General features: G+C 37.0%; 2 protein-coding genes across 9 annotated transcripts; both read right to left on the bottom strand.

Moving 5' to 3' along the window:
- Positions 1-1,037: 1,037 nt before the first annotated feature.
- LOC100263865 (receptor-like serine/threonine-protein kinase NCRK) lies at positions 1,038-9,705 on the bottom strand. Of its 8 annotated transcripts, XM_010652885.3 has the most exons (12): positions 9,177-9,705; positions 8,822-9,108; positions 7,215-7,271; positions 6,617-6,746; positions 6,168-6,287; positions 5,491-5,607; positions 4,839-5,114; positions 4,364-4,605; positions 3,941-4,237; positions 3,300-3,536; positions 2,511-2,738; positions 1,038-1,764 (listed from the first exon to the last, which is right to left on the bottom strand). In XM_010652885.3, the coding sequence occupies exons 4-12, from the start codon at positions 6,684-6,686 to the stop codon at positions 1,444-1,446; spliced, it is 1,908 nt and encodes a 635-aa protein (XP_010651187.1). In that variant the 5' UTR covers positions 6,687-6,746; positions 7,215-7,271; positions 8,822-9,108; positions 9,177-9,705; the 3' UTR covers positions 1,038-1,443. The 8 variants fall into 8 exon arrangements, with proteins under 8 accessions (XP_010651187.1, XP_010651191.1, XP_010651192.1 ...); XM_010652889.3 differs by lacking the exon at positions 8,822-9,108; XM_010652890.3 differs by lacking the exons at positions 8,822-9,108; positions 9,177-9,705 and adding an exon at positions 8,569-8,744.
- An 858-nt stretch (positions 9,706-10,563) lies between these two features.
- On the bottom strand, positions 10,564-15,899 carry LOC100233041 (E3 ubiquitin-protein ligase WAV3). Its single transcript, XM_002285229.5, has 2 exons — positions 14,778-15,899; positions 10,564-12,932 (listed from the first exon to the last, which is right to left on the bottom strand). Exons 1-2 carry the CDS (start codon positions 15,021-15,023, stop codon positions 10,989-10,991), a joined length of 2,190 nt encoding a protein of 729 aa, XP_002285265.1. The 5' UTR covers positions 15,024-15,899; the 3' UTR covers positions 10,564-10,988.
- Positions 15,900-16,185: the final 286 nt, after the last annotated feature.

Genomic DNA, 16,185 nt, shown 5'->3' with positions numbered 1-16,185 from the left:
ATATAAAAATTGAGAAAATAAATAAATAAATATATAAGCAATAATGAAAATATTGATTTTTATGGGATATATTGATAAAAAAATATAGATAAACCAAAAATAAAGAAAATTCATAAAAATATTGGTGAAAGGTTAAAAAAAGAATAGAAAAAACAATAATACATATATTAAAGTTGTTTTGTTGAAAAAAAATATATATGTATAATTTTTTTTAATATCAAGTATTATATATGGAAGTTGAAAATATATTTATTGATATATATTTAATTTTAGATGCATTCAAAGATTAAAAAAAAATGATTACAATTTCATTTTTAAATTTATATTTATCTTGTATTTTTTTTAATTATAAAAGAAATAAGGAAAGAATCATTAAAAAACTATGTAATGGCTTTTATATTTTAATAATCAGTAAAACAGGATTTGAATATAAGATAATTAAAATTAATTTATTAAAATTTTAATTCTAGAATATTCATTTTTATTAAAATAAGAGAAAAAAAATTAGAATATATTAAATGTTAGCATTTAAATATGAGAGTGGGCAGCAACATTGCTAGAGACATGTGAGTGCTTCCATGGCAGCCAGAAGAATAGCTCTGGGGCCTCTGGGAATAAAACCATTGATAATAGAATGCCTTTGACCATGTTTTTGTAGCAGAGAGGGATGAAGCAAGTTATGACATGGAGGATGCACTGGGAAATGAAGGTAATAAAGGGATGGGTTGTGTGTTGGTAGAACTAAAGGATAATGACTGATCCAAACCCAAGGGGTCTGAGCTCCACTGACATGCATTAAGGTTGTGTTAATTATAACAAATAAAGAAGAAAATAACAGTTCCAGACCAATATTTCATCAGATTTTCACCATTGCAGAGCTAACATGAATTGTACAAAGAAGCTTAATGAAAACCCACCAACCCAAAAACCCTCCAACCCAAACCGACCCATTGCTCAAATAACCATAAAATGCACAAAAACTGTATACAGCTACATAAAAATTTTCGGTGACAACACTTGATTCATGCGACACTACCTGGGTCACAAATTGGCAGTCATTGTGCAATTTCTTCGTTTCTGTAAGAGGCTGAATATGTTATGTGCCCCCCCATATGGCAGGGGTATATCCCTAAATAAAATACAAGTTAAATTTTCTGTATTTCTTGCATAAAATATTGAAAGAAAACATGAATACTAAAAGTTAAAAATCGAACTGTTCTAACAAAAAAGCCCCTAATGACCTTATTTTTTAGGGGAATAGGAAGAACTCAAAAGGACAAGTCCTCACTGACCTGCTTGCTTTGTTTCTTCTAAGTCATTGGGCAACATGGGAGAAAGTAACTAAATCAAACTTGCACCATCACTATACATTGTCCTCACTGACCTGCTTGGACTTGATACATAGTCCAGTTTTGCCCCTTGGCATTCAGGCATTTGTTGTTGTCAAGGTGATCTACCATTTGCCATGCAGAAGGATTCAAACCGGGGTTCTGTTAAGTCCACAGTTTCATCAGCTGGACCACGCCAACTCCTAGCATTTGAAGTCATGATGATCAATCTCTCTATATACTCAGCAGAAACACTGACTGCTTTAGTCTGACTGTCTCCAATACAGAGAGTGCGGTCAATATCCAATGGTAATGAACAACGATCTGTCCATTTATTGGTCCCCGCTCGCCTGAGCTCCACATCAACAGGACTCTCAGATTTTTTGTCAGGTATCAACATGTGTGCTTCACTTTTCATGCTATGAGGGCTCAACCTCTACAGAACACAAGAAAGCAAAATTTAGTTGGTTCACAGATAAATGAGCAAATCATGTTGGTACCCGTATATTAACTGAAGTGTAGTATTACATGAATTGAGGGGCAGAGTGTCAGGTTTTAGTTTCCACCTATGTGGCCAGATATTGGTTTGATCCTTAAATCTAAGAACACAAGAATGCTTAGGTCTCACCCAATTTCATTAGCTTAAGCCAAATTGAAGTATATAAATGAGACAGAATATTCTTCCATGAGTCTTAACGTTATTTATAATTTCTTATTTTTCTTTGATGGATACATATGAGATACATATCTGACTGTACCAAGCATGTGGAACACATCCCATATTCAACTTTTATCAGATCATTCTAACCTGGTACTTCACCTACTTTGAAGTGTTTATGTAAATATAGTTTAGTAGTTAATGGAAATACTAGTAATTAGTGGATACAATAATTTGCAAGAGAAACAGAAACTAACTGGATGAATTACCTACATTTTCATGGGCACCCAACACATAACAAGAAATATATTCTTATCGCTTGCCAGAAAAGGGGGAAAGAGATAAAAAAAAGAAAGAAATAAACTGTAGTAACGGATTTTTCCTTTCCCTTTTCAGAGAAATGAAAATGAAAGAGACAAAATTATGAAATTTTGTTCAGCTTTCTTTTGAAAAGAAATTTCATGTCAAGGTGATCAAAGGAAAATCCTGAGAATTTTTTTAGTTCCTAGTCTTACTAGTATTACCTGAAAAAAATTGACTGGAATATTTCTCCTCCTAGATTTATCTGGTGCAATCGTTGAAAGGATTTGAACAATCTCACTCATGGTTGGTCGGGCATCAGGATCCAACAATAGGCACTCCTTTGCTAAGAAAGCCATTATCTGCATTTCTTCTTCTGGGAAATTCCCTTTTAAATGTGGGTCAGGTAACTCTGACATCACTCGCCCACTATCCTGTAGCCGAGGGGTAGCCTATAAACAAGACAAAATTCACAACTATATTAATATTTGAATTAAACATGATCTAGGCATCAAATAAACATCAGAGCCCAAAATGGTAAAGTGAAAAATCCAAGGATTGTGAAATTGGACATTACTTACTCCAATCATGAAAATTTAGATCTTCATCTTAAAAATAATAATTGATAGGAAAAAAAAATGGTGATATACCATTTTATTCCCCTTTTATTTATAAATAACCCACAACTCCAAGTACAGCTCAAGTGCCACTACTTAAGGAGGTCATCAAAAAAGTTAGCACTCAACTGATCCCTAGGGGTTTTTCAATAACACTAATATACATCTAAAATGTCTATAATTGTGGCCATCAGTCTGTGGTTTTAGCCATAATAAGCTTATCTGTCTCCTTCTGGAAGCTCCCAGACTATGAGATGCCATGCCATTGGATTATTATAACATGTGAAAGAGAGTTAACATGTAAAAGAGCAATATATAACTCTGCTTCAAGTTAACAAAAATAGACCTCTTTTGCTTAACATTTTTGTGCAATAAAATAATAATGAATCATCATACCCATATGACAAGGCTTTCTTCTCCTTTGTTGGTAGATTTGTGGATGGGTTTCCGCCCACTGATCAGCTCAAGAAGAACCACCCCAAAACTAAAAACATCTGACATAGGGGAGGCTCTCCCCACAATAGCATATTCCGGTGCAAAATAGCCAAAGGTGCCCTGCATTCTTGCTGGAGAATTGGAACAGCTAGGAAGGCCATCAGCTCTCAAGCGTTTAGCCATACCAAGATCAGTTATCTGCATGCATTGCGAACTCTTAGGAAAATAGAAAACTAGATATGAATACCATTTGAGTCAATAATCAACGTAACATAGTATCAAATAATTTGAGTCAATAGTCAATAATCAAACTCTTAGGCCATCAGCTCATGGTTTTTCTTAGAAAGGCAAAGACAGTTTTGGAACAACATAAGATGACTAGCTGAGATGACAATTTCATTTGAGAAAGAAATCACCGGATAATTTGGAGTTGATTGCATTAGTAACCAGGGGTTGGCATCCCAATTCTTGGAAACCCAATCAAGTTAAGTTTTCTCAGATAAATTCACACCATAGTTCAGCCTCTCTCTTTTTCTCTCTCATGCAGCCATGCTAAAGATCAAGTTATTGAAAAAAAATTAACATACTAGCTAAATTCTTACTTTGGCTCTCCAATTCTCATCCAGAAGAATGTTTGTGGATTTAACGTCTCTATGCAAAATTCTTGGAGCAGCTGCTTCATGAAGATATTCTAAGCCTCTGGCTGCTCCGAGAGCAATCGAAACACGAGTGGCCCAGTCCATGTTTTTTCCTGAGTCCCCATCCAAACAATCTCTCAGATTACCATTGAGCATGTACTCAAACACTAACAATCTCTGAGCATGCTTTCCTTGGGATTCTGAGCAGTAGCCAAGCAAAGGCACCACATGACAATGATGAAGTCTGGATAAGAGTTCAATCTGACAAAGCAACATAGTGTAAAATCTCCAAGAATGTTCTGTTGTTCTCACTCCTCCCATAATAACCGAAGCAACAAAAGAATGTTCAACAAACAAATTGAAAATAATAGCAGAATGATGCAGTACCTCTGTTAGGAAAACAAGGTCAGCATCTGGGCCCCCTTTGGTTTTCAGTCGCTTAACTGCCACAGTTTTTCCATCCTTGAGCTGACCACAATAAACATAGCTGCTTCCACCAACTCCTATTAAATTAGAATTGGAGAACTTATTGGTAGCATTTTCCAATTCATAGTAAGAAAATTGGACAATTGTCTCGTGTATGGTTCCTGTTTTGCTCCTAAATAAGGAAGAAGCCTTGTGAAAGCACCCTGCAGAAGATATCATATAGTGGAGTACATAAGCCATGTTAGGTCCAAAATAAAATAAATCATCTCATAGGCAGGAAACAGCGTGTGTCGGGTTTTGTAGAATAGGGGTGACTCAGAGATACAAATAAGCATGGAGAGATAAAAATGATAGTCTTTGATAGGAAACTTCACCATAATTTCAGTCAAGTTCATCAAAGAAAATCCAGTTACAACCATGATAAAAACTTATTTACCTGTTAAAGAATTGATAGGGGACCCAATATCAACTCTGGATTCTGGCACTGAATTAATTTTATGGCTTATTAAGTTGGTAGCACTATTGCAACTTGTTTCTTTGTCTGATGAGAATACTGGTGGTTGGATAGGGCACTTTTCCTTTCGATAGACATAACATAACACCGAAGCAAGAAATGCAAAAGTTGTGAGTACAACACATAGTAACAGAATGATCACAACAACTTTACTGGAAATATGCTTCCTTCGAGCAGGTGCATCTTCATTGGGAGATCCTGTTGAAGAACAATTAGATGAACAAAAGTAAACTTCTGAACCCCTTTATCTCAATATTGACAATGACTGAATATTCTGACAGATTATATATAACTCAATCTTTATATAAGATAGATGATTATTCAGACATAGATTATATATACAGAAACATACATGGGCAAGATGTATATATTAACAACAGGGGCAAATCCATTACAAGAAATGAAGAATACTTATATTACAAAACTGAAATGCATCATCCAGATAGGCTATGGTTTCAAGCATGATAAACCAACCAGTTCAGCATATGATTCATCAATTAGTCACTATTCCATTACCAATGGAGAATCAAAAAGCAAAACCTATCCAGAAAATTTTAAAAAGAAAAAAAAATACCAGAAGTACAATTGCAGGCTGTAAAGCAGCTGGTATGACCACTGTCTGATGCTACTTTAGGAAATCCATCAGCAGCACAGATACATGTCCATCTATCTCCAGTTGATCCTCCTCCAGCTAATTAACAATTCATGCGCATGCACAATCAGCGAATCAGAAACCACACTATGATAAAATACAATATTAACAATATAGTATATGCATGAAACAGCAGTCATACTTTTTCAGGTAGACTTAATAACAGAATTCTCCTAAACCAACATAATGTGACTTGCAAAAAGTTTCATTACACCAATTCATGTTATAATTGTACTCAGTGTTATCCAATTCATTTGCAGCAAAATCACAACAAAAAAAACCACCAAAATAATAATAATAATAAAAAAGAAAACAAAAACAAAACGCACACACTCACGTATAGACAAACTAAAACTATACTTTCAATCCATGGAATATAGAAATGTTTCTCTCAATATTCTAAAGTAATGGTACATACAAGCCCAGCTGACAGGTGTTTAGTAGATGTCCCAGCAATTCCATTGTTTAACTAAATTTGAAAATACATATTGTGCATTCTTAAGAAATACTAAGAACAAACATCTCTTGTTAACTGTTTAGCAGCAGCAAATCCTTGTCAATAACAGTATGAAGCTTCTACCTGAAATTAAATGGCATACCTGGACTGCAATCACATGATGTAGAACAGTTCCCTGCAAGAATATAATTCTGGCTGCCCTGATTAGCAGAAGAACATGTGCATGTCCATTTATTTATGTTGGATGTATCAGAAAGTACATCTGCCAGAAGCAGTTAAACAACAAAAATAAGCTTCACAGTACCAAGGATGATGATAGGAATTGCACAGAAGCAGTGCTACATATGGGCCCCATTACAGATGCAAAACACTAAAAATATTGAAATAAAAAGAAACACCATTTACAGTTTGTTTATGAGTAGTTAATTGCTAAAAGGTACAACTGTACTTTAACAGGATCTGTTTGTAGGATTGTACCTGAGTTTCCTTAAGTTCTAAATGAACTGCTAAGGGGTAACTTAGATTCCCTTGTCATAACATCAATGGTTACGTAGCCACATCTCAAACATAGTATACAGTTTCAATACTAACCACAAAGACTAAGCTGAATCCCAAGTAAGCTAATGAGACAAGCAAGAGCAACTTCCACTGGGAGCTTCATTTATTCCAACCCTGTTTGTAGAACACAGAAGTACATCTGTCTCTGGAAGAGCAACTCTCACTGAAAACAAAAAAAATTCTTTTTCAACACCTTAAAATAGAGCATCAGAAACTTTCCATTCAAAATAAAGCATTCTTATTTTTTCAAGTTATCTCAAACTCATAACAAAGATAATAAGCAAATAACCAAGTTTAATCCTGTTGAATAGATAAGTGCATCTTCATTTAGTTTCACTTGAAAAGAAACATTTGGTTCACTATTTGAGTTGCTATACAGTGTACATGGAGTGCATATTCATCATTTCCAGAATTATATATATTTCTGATCATGTAGGATTTCCTAGAAAATGAATCAACTATAATCACTGTTTGTGAATAATTTCATGATGGAATTACAAAGTTCATAGATCAACTTTAAACCACTCAACAGAATAAATATCTCATTAAGATTCCATTTAAAATGCAAAGGAGTCAAAGTTATCGGCTCATAGATATGAGGGAAAGAGAGAGAGAGGATGAATATAAAAACCTTTATCAGAGACAAGAGGTTAGCTCATCAAACATTTGCAACCTCAACCCCTCCAATCTGCAAAATGTTAATAAAATTTACAATTTAAATCTACCATCAGAATAATATGCAGATAGGAGTAAAGCACCATAAATATCTAAAATTCAGAAATAAAGCTAATGAAAAACATCTTGGACCATCAAACATCATAAAACTACAACGCACATCAAGATAAGCATGACATGGATGGGGGACTTTTCACAGATATAGATGATCAAATTTCATATTCAATTCAATTCAACTCATGCATTTATCAGTGGATTGGATGAAATTACAGTTGGTAACTGCACATACTAGATTATCACGAAAATCTGGGCCAAAATAAAATGACAAATAACTATCCACACAAGTAACAGAAGACTAGAATTATAAGCAAGCATAAATATGGGATAAAACAAGGTAAAAGTTAGGAATACCAAACTCATGGTTGGCCAACAAACATCTGAAGGTTCCTCATAATTCAACCAATCCTTAGTATTTGAAAAGGATACATGCAAAATGAAGTTGAAGTATACTGATTTACAGTATTCTCCATAATCTGAAAATACATTCTCCAAGCAAATTATTGGTCTCCAACAGTCCACAATAGCAAGGTCAGATGAGATAATGATGCACAACTAATGGAATTAAATGTAAGATTATCCAAAGAAACAAGCACCTGTGCACCCATCAGCTAAAGTAGAGTCATGACTGTGTAGTTGCATTAAATAATTAGGATACGTGGACAGTCCAGTACACATACGCTTTTTAACCATGCCACTTAGGACTCAGACTAGAAGAAAACAAGGTAGGAAGAAGGAGAGTTATCCTGAACCACAATAATTCATGCACTGAAATTTCTTCAATATTGATCGTATTTTCTTTACACTACCTAAAATTCAAAATAAAAATAAAATAAAAAATAAAAAAGGTGAGAGAGGAGGAGAAAACAGAGTACTAGGTGTTTCAGAGGAGAATCACCACAGTTAAAATAAAACTTCTGAACAGATAAGTGAAACCAGCATCCGTAAGAGCTCCAATGAGAAACCTCATACCAGAATTTCAGTTCATCGGAACTAAACTGAAAAAGCACTCAAGATATAGACCAAAAGCCAATCTCATTCTGACATCTTTTTCTTCAGATTTTAAACATAGGATTTGAGGTGAAAGCAATACCATACCCAGAACAAATGGTGGATTAGATAATTCTCATCACAAATAATTATATGAAATGGAAAAAGGGGTATCTGACAGCAAATTGGTTAGATGGAGACTAATGGATTTTCAAATAAATATTCAAAAAGGGAAATAGCTAAAAAACAAGCCCATCAACCACCTCTTTCTCTTTGAAAGCTCCCCTTTCGCAAATCGGAAAGAGACTTGCCAACAATAACGATGGACATAGATTTTAATCAAATACAGATTATACCGACAAAATTTTTGCTCTTAAGATTTGCATTTTTCATGTGTGCTGCAATGATTTCAGCACTTTGACATATAAAAAAGGCAAATTTTTTAAATTTTCATATTTGTAAATACTCCAACGGTTATGATTGACTTGACTTCAAAGCCATGTTTACAGGGCGAACCTCTATCCCGAAACGGGCCCCACGCTCTCGGTGTCAGCTGTCCGCACTCACGCCATAAGGTTCTGATGTAATGTGGACCATCAGATCATTTGACTCACCTACTTAATGCCGCATCAACCAGGGGAAAATATGATTCGACCGACAATAATGTGATGTGGCGCTTCACACTATATTAGAATTACAAATATACCCTTAAACGAAATCCGGGAAGACAATATTGTCCAACCCATTACCCACTTATCTCCTTGCTTCGAAGAGATTCCACTATCTCCAGGAGTAGCAGATCTCTGCCCAAAATAATCGCGAGAAGACGATTAAGAAAGGAAAACACGAAGAAAAAGATAAATCTCCGTACCTGAACGAAAGAACCGAGAAATTAGGGTGCTGTTGCTCTGTCTCCTTCAACCGCACCAATCCTGTCGCCTCACTGCTACAGGAATACAACAGTAGCAATGCGCGAAAAGTGCATTTTCAAATCCAACGGCATTTTAGGGTTAGGACTTCTGGTACTTCCGAATTAAATGCTTGAGAAGGATTTTAGCTTCAGATCTGCAAGAGAGCTTCAACGATCATGGAATCCAAGCACTATATACAGACAAAGAACCAGAGTTTTGAGCGCGAGATCTCGATTCAGAAATGTATGCAACAACTGAAATCGAAATAAATAGAGACCATCGAGGAAGCACTCGATCGACAATGCAAGCACTCGATCTTGAATGCAAGCACAAACAGACTCGAGGGTCTCAGACTCAGATCAAAGAAGCTTCAAAGGGTTTAGAGAGAGAGAGAGAGAGAGGGAAAAGTAGACGTTGAAGACGAAGGGAGCTTCAATGGGTTTTAGACTCTTCAGTGAGAGGAAGAAGGATTTACAGCGAGGGTGAAACGGCACGGAGAACCCCGCACAGGTGCTGAAGTGGAAGGCTGAAATTCTCAAAATGGGTCCCACAGTGCCACGTGGCAGAGAGGCGGACCAGAAAGGGATGACTTGAACGTTGGTTTTGTGGAGGGTTACGCTCGAATCTCGTTCCGTCATCCATATGTCGGGAATATGGACGGCCAGGATTGATCCAAGAGGTGATCGCTTTATTCAACGACTCGAATCGACAAAAAGTGCATTGAGGGTGATAACACGTCACTACCGCTGCCATATATTCATTTTTTTTCACCATTTCTGGTTCAAAATCTTGGGGGAGTATTAAATTTCATAATTTACATTAAGTAATAATTAAAGAGGTCAACAGTAATGATTAGAGGACATAAACGCCCTTTTTGACCTTAGAGGAATCACTTTTTGATTTATCATAATTTTTTTATTTTTTATTTTGGAGACACAATAAATTGAAATATAATTTTCGAAAAAGTAAAAGTAATATAATTTGTGTCCATTTTAATTCATAAAAAAAATAAAAAATCCAATTAATGATTTTTGTTAATTTGTCTCCATATCCATATCCTATACTATTAACTTACACAGCTTTCGATTCTGCTAGAGAGAACAAAATGGCAAAATGATGGAACTTGGCTTAAGCTTGGGTTTATGATAGACTTTTATTTGGTAGAAGCAGCCAACCACTTTACAATGTTCTGGGCTGCTTTCCCAACCGAATGGACCACCTTCTTTTTTAATCTTTGGGAAATGCAAGAATGGCCACATGCTTCACTGATAAGATGCAATGTTTTTAAGTTATTAAAAGGAGCTTAGTTTCTGTAGATGAATAAAGCAATAAAGCAATGATAAGGAATTGTGAAAAGAATCAAGAGCAGATATATCATATATCATATATTTAAGTGAAGAATCCACCTTCTCAAGTATCCCCACAATTACAAGGCTATACCCCCCCTCTTTCTTCTCCAAGACCAAAAAAGGAAAAACATCATTTCTCCTTATATACATCACCCACCCACAATCATACTTGTAATAATAATAAACTCCTAGCTTCCAACTTTTCCTTTTCACCATTTTTCCCTCAATACCCATCTTCCCAGCGTTCACCAGTTCTTATTCATTTACATCACAAAACAAGAAAATATACCCACCCTTGTAAAAACACCCAAAACCTCCCCCGTTCTTTGTGTCTCCAATTTATCCCCACCCTTCCCAAAACCATAAAAAATATTATAAAAATCAAGGAAGCAAAAAGGCCCACTGGCATTTGGAGGATATCAATTACCTTGGCAGCGGCCGGGCAGGAAATGATCTAGCAGGTCGGATAGGTGGATGAGGTGATGGAGCACCACTACTCACAAACATCGTCTGTGATCGGGTCAACATGTCCACCATGGATGGGGTCTGGTAAGCTTGCAGAAGGGTTGCACTATCAGTGGAATCACCTCGTGCAGTTGCTCTTTGCCATGAGTGTGAACTCAACCCCGATAGCACGTACGCCCTTCCAGAGGCCTCATAGATGCGCCTGTTTGCCATCCTTTCTTGCATCTCCTTTAACTCAGCACCCAGTGCAACACATAGCCTGTCACCAGCTCTTGCAGAAACAGTTTCTGACAATGCCCTTCGACAGCTCTCAAGGACAGCAACTGCACTTGTAAGATCACCTCGTTCAGCAGCAGCTCTTGCCTCCACCATTGCCTCTGCTGCTCGGAGCCTATTTCGCTGCCTGTCCACTTCCATGGACACCACTACTTGTCTGGCTATCTCAGGCCTCTGGATCTTCACCTCATCTGCTTCTCCACACTTCACCAACTCTTTTGTGATTGGGTCTCTATAAACACATCTAACCTTAAACAAAGACATCTCATCCCCACATCCATTAATTGGAATATCGATGTTTACCAGAAAATCCCTCTCTTCTTCAGCATACAAATCTCCAACATCAATAAAGCCTGTTCTTGCATCAGGTGTCACACTAGTATGGTAACTTCCTGCTTTTATTGAACTGAGCTGCAAACTTGGGTGAACACACTCAACTCCAACTCGCAGCTCCTGCACTACCACACTTAAGAGTCCTCCAATGCATTGTGCAAATGCATCCTGAATCACACCCTCAGCTTCTATAAAGGAAAATGTCCCCCCAGAGGTTTCAGAGATTGCATGCATCGAGGTTGCATCATGGTCTGTACCAAACCCAAATGCATGAACAGGAATCTGGAAACCCGTGCCACCATTGCGATGAATCGAGAATGGCAGGAGCAATGAGTAATCAGTTCGGGAATGGGCTCCACCAGGACTGCAGACAGTGTATGTATCCTGCCCATCAGACAACAGTATGATACTGCTAACTGGGTTTTTCCACTTGCGGTCAAGCATCACCTTTGCACCCTTCCTTAAACCTTCAGCAATGTTTGTTCCACCATTTGAAACCAGAGAATTGACGGCTTGCAATGCCTGCTGCCGTCCAGTATCAGTCATTCGACGGAGGGGAAAGAGTCGGCGAGCTGTAGAGGAGAACGAAATGACTGAAAGCCGGTCACAGGGACCAAGGCTCTGGATCACAAACCCCATGGCTCGTTTTAGCAATGCCAGTTTGGTACCTGCCATGCTGCCACTGACATCAAGCACTGTCACAAGGTCAACTGGGGCACGACAACTCTGAGATGTTGGTTGCATATTAGTCTGGTTTGTACCAGAATTCTGCCTTCCACTTGTAAGAGGGGCTTTGAGATGGATTAGAACAGTGAAGTTATTATGAGAGGTTGATCTTGGAACAGCTGAGACTTCTGGGTATGTTTTAACCTCTATTGCTCCAATCGAATTGTTATCAATATCTCGAGTTGATGAACTTCTCTCAGTACTCTCAGGCTGGTGATCCAAGACTTCATCATCATCAAAGACAGCTGGTTCATGGGCATGGAAAAGCGATGAAATGTGTCGACTGGCGTCTTGGCGTGGAGACGGGAGCTGTCGTAGAACAGTCATCCAGGCATCATCGTGGCCCCAATCTACTGGGTTGATTCTTGCCCTTCCATGAGCAAGATCAGAAGCAGGACTCTGAAAGGGGATTTCCTTCCATTTTGCTCTGCAAACAGGGCAACTTTGGCTTCCATGTTTTACATTAGAAGTAATGCAGTGGAAGTGGAAAGCATGTGAGCATTCTGCTGTAAAAATGGCATGACCCTGGCCTGGTTTCATCGTGTTCAGGCATATAGCACATGTCTTCTGTGATTTAGAAAGAAATACATGTGAGGAAAGCAAAGCATAGGGTGCATTTCAGGAACTGCAATGTTACATCAAAAGCATAACCAAAAAACCACAAACAACATTCACATTTACTAAGTAAGAGGAATTTATATGTACATAAAACCCAACCGTACTCCTAAATTACTTATAATCATTGTCTCATTTAAAATGATTCATTTAGAAAACAAAGGAATTCACTTCTAGTTTCAATAAGATAAACCCCTTGGGGAGCCCAAACACAAAAATGCATCCATCCTTGGATAGAGAGAATGGTGACAGGGTTGCTTTAAATCAAACTCAATAAAATGGAGCAATCTCAAGTCTTCCACAAATCAATTCATCTCACTTGAAGCAAAATAAAACATAAATTTATCTCAAAATCTATTGATATGGAAATTAGTTATTTATATAGTCTTGAGGAAACAAGGAGCTCATCAAACTAACAGATAGCTGGTTGACCTCTACAGGGCACTCCATGACTTACTAGCAACTCTGAATTACTGTACGTAAAGCATAAAATGATCACCAATTACAAAAAAAAATGAGGTAAATAATCAAACATCAAACCCAATGCTTAGACGGTCGTGAAATTCAAAGTCACTGTTCTGTCATGTGTTAAGAATAAGACTGATCCCTGTGTCTCTACATGGCTCTATTATTGAGAGTGGTGCATAAAAAGATGCAACAGAAGGCAGACACCCTATCTATATATATATATATACCAAAATATAGGCATATTAAAAAAAATTCAATTAGACCTAGTTTTACTAAAATAGGTGGGGTGGCATTGTAAATCAGCTTACACCAAGAAAAAAAAAAAGTCAAATGCTAGGTTGTCAAAATATCTTAAGAGGACAAATTGAGAAATTAAAAACAGTCAAAGATTAGACTTTTAAAAAGCAAAGGTAATCAAGCAACACTCAAGCTAATGATGAAGCTTTCAAGATAATAAGAAAAGGAATTAATATATACACATATATAAAGCCCATCCATGAAAAGAAGGGAAAATCATGAGTTGCTGTGAGATTTTTATTTTTAATTTTTTCCCAATTCCCCTTTTCTCCATGATGAAGATTGTTGCAGGAAAGCTCAGAATCAACGGTCCACAGGCTTTTCTAAAATTAACATCAAAAGGAGAGAGAGAGAGAGAGGGTGGTGGGAGTATAGTGCAGTTATGCTGACCGGCCAAACCACTTTCCCCTTCAAGGGAGGGTGGAAAAGGAAAGGTACACTGTAGTTTTCCTTTTCTAATGAGCCAGAGGGCCATGGTCCTTAAAGGGACTACACTCCACTTTATCTCCACAAACCAAAGAGGGTTGAAAACAACATCACAACAAATACCCATCTTCACAAAATTCACATACATCGCACATTCACCTTATCAACCCCGCAATACAACAATACAGATAGAAGAAACAATTACTGTATACCAAAAAGAGAAAAATGGGAAAGAAAGAAAACATATTTAGCAACCGTATTGCCAGATTCTGAATACAAGAAATCACTTCACTGACATTAATCACTATTTACATATCAGGTATAATTATAGATGAAGATTTTTGGAGTACCTAAAATAAAAAAATCAATCACATATTCTATAGCATGATAGAGATTCAGAGAAGATGAGACACTAAATATGCAAAAAAAATTACTTTAGAAACTGCAAAAGTTGAAATCAAAATACCATTATAATCAGCCAAACAAATCTTAGCCCACGATCAAAGTATACCACCAGTCGGTTAAATATTTCCATCCAAGCAAAAAACTGCATTTGTTCCACTACTCATCTCAATAGGAAACACCAAAAGGGCTTGAAAAATATACCTTAGAGGACTTAGTTCCGTGTTTTGACAGCCGGAGGCCGGAAGACGACGGCGTGGGCGTCGTCGGCATCGCCGGATGGCAGTCGGAGCTTCGGGACTGGGGAGAAAGCGACGGCGAGAGCAAAACGGCGTCGGAATATCTTCTGCCAACGTCCATGGACGGAGACGAGTCCTCTAGGGTTTGTGGAACATACACACAGAGATTCAATCCAAGGGCCAGCTTGGCTTTTCTCCATTTGCTTCCCATTTGCTCAAACCCGAGTTTAGACTCAGAAACCTAATGGATCTTCGAGTTTTGACCCATAAAGCTCTTCAAATCAAAGGGTATATACGCTATAGAAAAGCTTTCGAAGATTCCCAATCACCAAACAAGCCCAAAAAAAAGCATTTTACAGGCTTTATAGAGATGGTTGAGTTAAGGGTTCAACAAAAATGGGGAAAAAAAAAAACAAAGAAAACCAATCAAAAAGAGATATTCTAATGCTTGTACTGAGCTTCTTTTTGCTTATTGCGCTCAAGACCCGTTTGTTGCAAGAGAATATTTTCCGAGGAAACAAACACTTTCTGTAGAAACAAACAGAACGGAGAAGTACATGGGAAAAGCTTCGAACAAGAGTAGTGGTTTTGATTTTTGAATGGACACGAGAGAGGGAGAGACGAAGTTATTGACCTTCGAGTATAGAGCTGTTTCAGAGATAAAAGAACACCCTTTTTTCTACTCCTGATATATTGAGGGCGGACCATGGACTTGTTGAGACGGTGATGATTCACCTACCTTGCCCTCGTATTTCAGTTTAATTTCATATGTGCCATTCTTTCCTTTGCAAGAGGAAAAAAGAGGAAACAATTGGTGTTTGGTCGGTCGGAATCACAAAATGGAAATGAACATCATAAATTGCCTTCACCGGGGATTCTCCAAAGAAAGAAACCGCACAACAAAAATTAAATTCAATCCAACTGAAGCATTAAAGAAGTTAGAGATTAATATTTATTATCTCTTTACACGCCCTTTTTGAAAAAATTTCCAAAATTTCATATTTCATACTATGCCCACCAATTTCGACTCTTATTAAAAATATCACATCTATAACTCGGGTCGCATCGTCTTATCTACGAGTCTCATTCATTCATTCATATTATATATGAAATTCTATTGCTTCGTATCTTAATTTCATTTTTTTTTTCGTATATTAGTCTCAATTTTTTATTTAAATTTAAAATTGATTTATTTCTAAAATATTAATAAAGGTGGAATCAACTGTAATATGTTTTTGTTCAGTCAAAACCTAATCCACATCCACATGTTCAGCTCATCTCCAAAGGCCACTACTATATGTTTCAAATGGTTGTCATCTCTTCTCAATTAAAAATCCCAAATTCAAATTTTCTCAGCCTCCATTCAACCATAT

Source organism: Vitis vinifera, chromosome 6 (genome assembly GCF_030704535.1).
Source record: "Vitis vinifera cultivar Pinot Noir 40024 chromosome 6, ASM3070453v1".
Classification (NCBI taxonomy): domain Eukaryota; kingdom Viridiplantae; phylum Streptophyta; class Magnoliopsida; order Vitales; family Vitaceae; genus Vitis; species Vitis vinifera.
The sequence above is the reverse complement of the archived record's forward strand: the minus strand, read 5'-3'. Positions and strand labels throughout refer to the sequence as shown.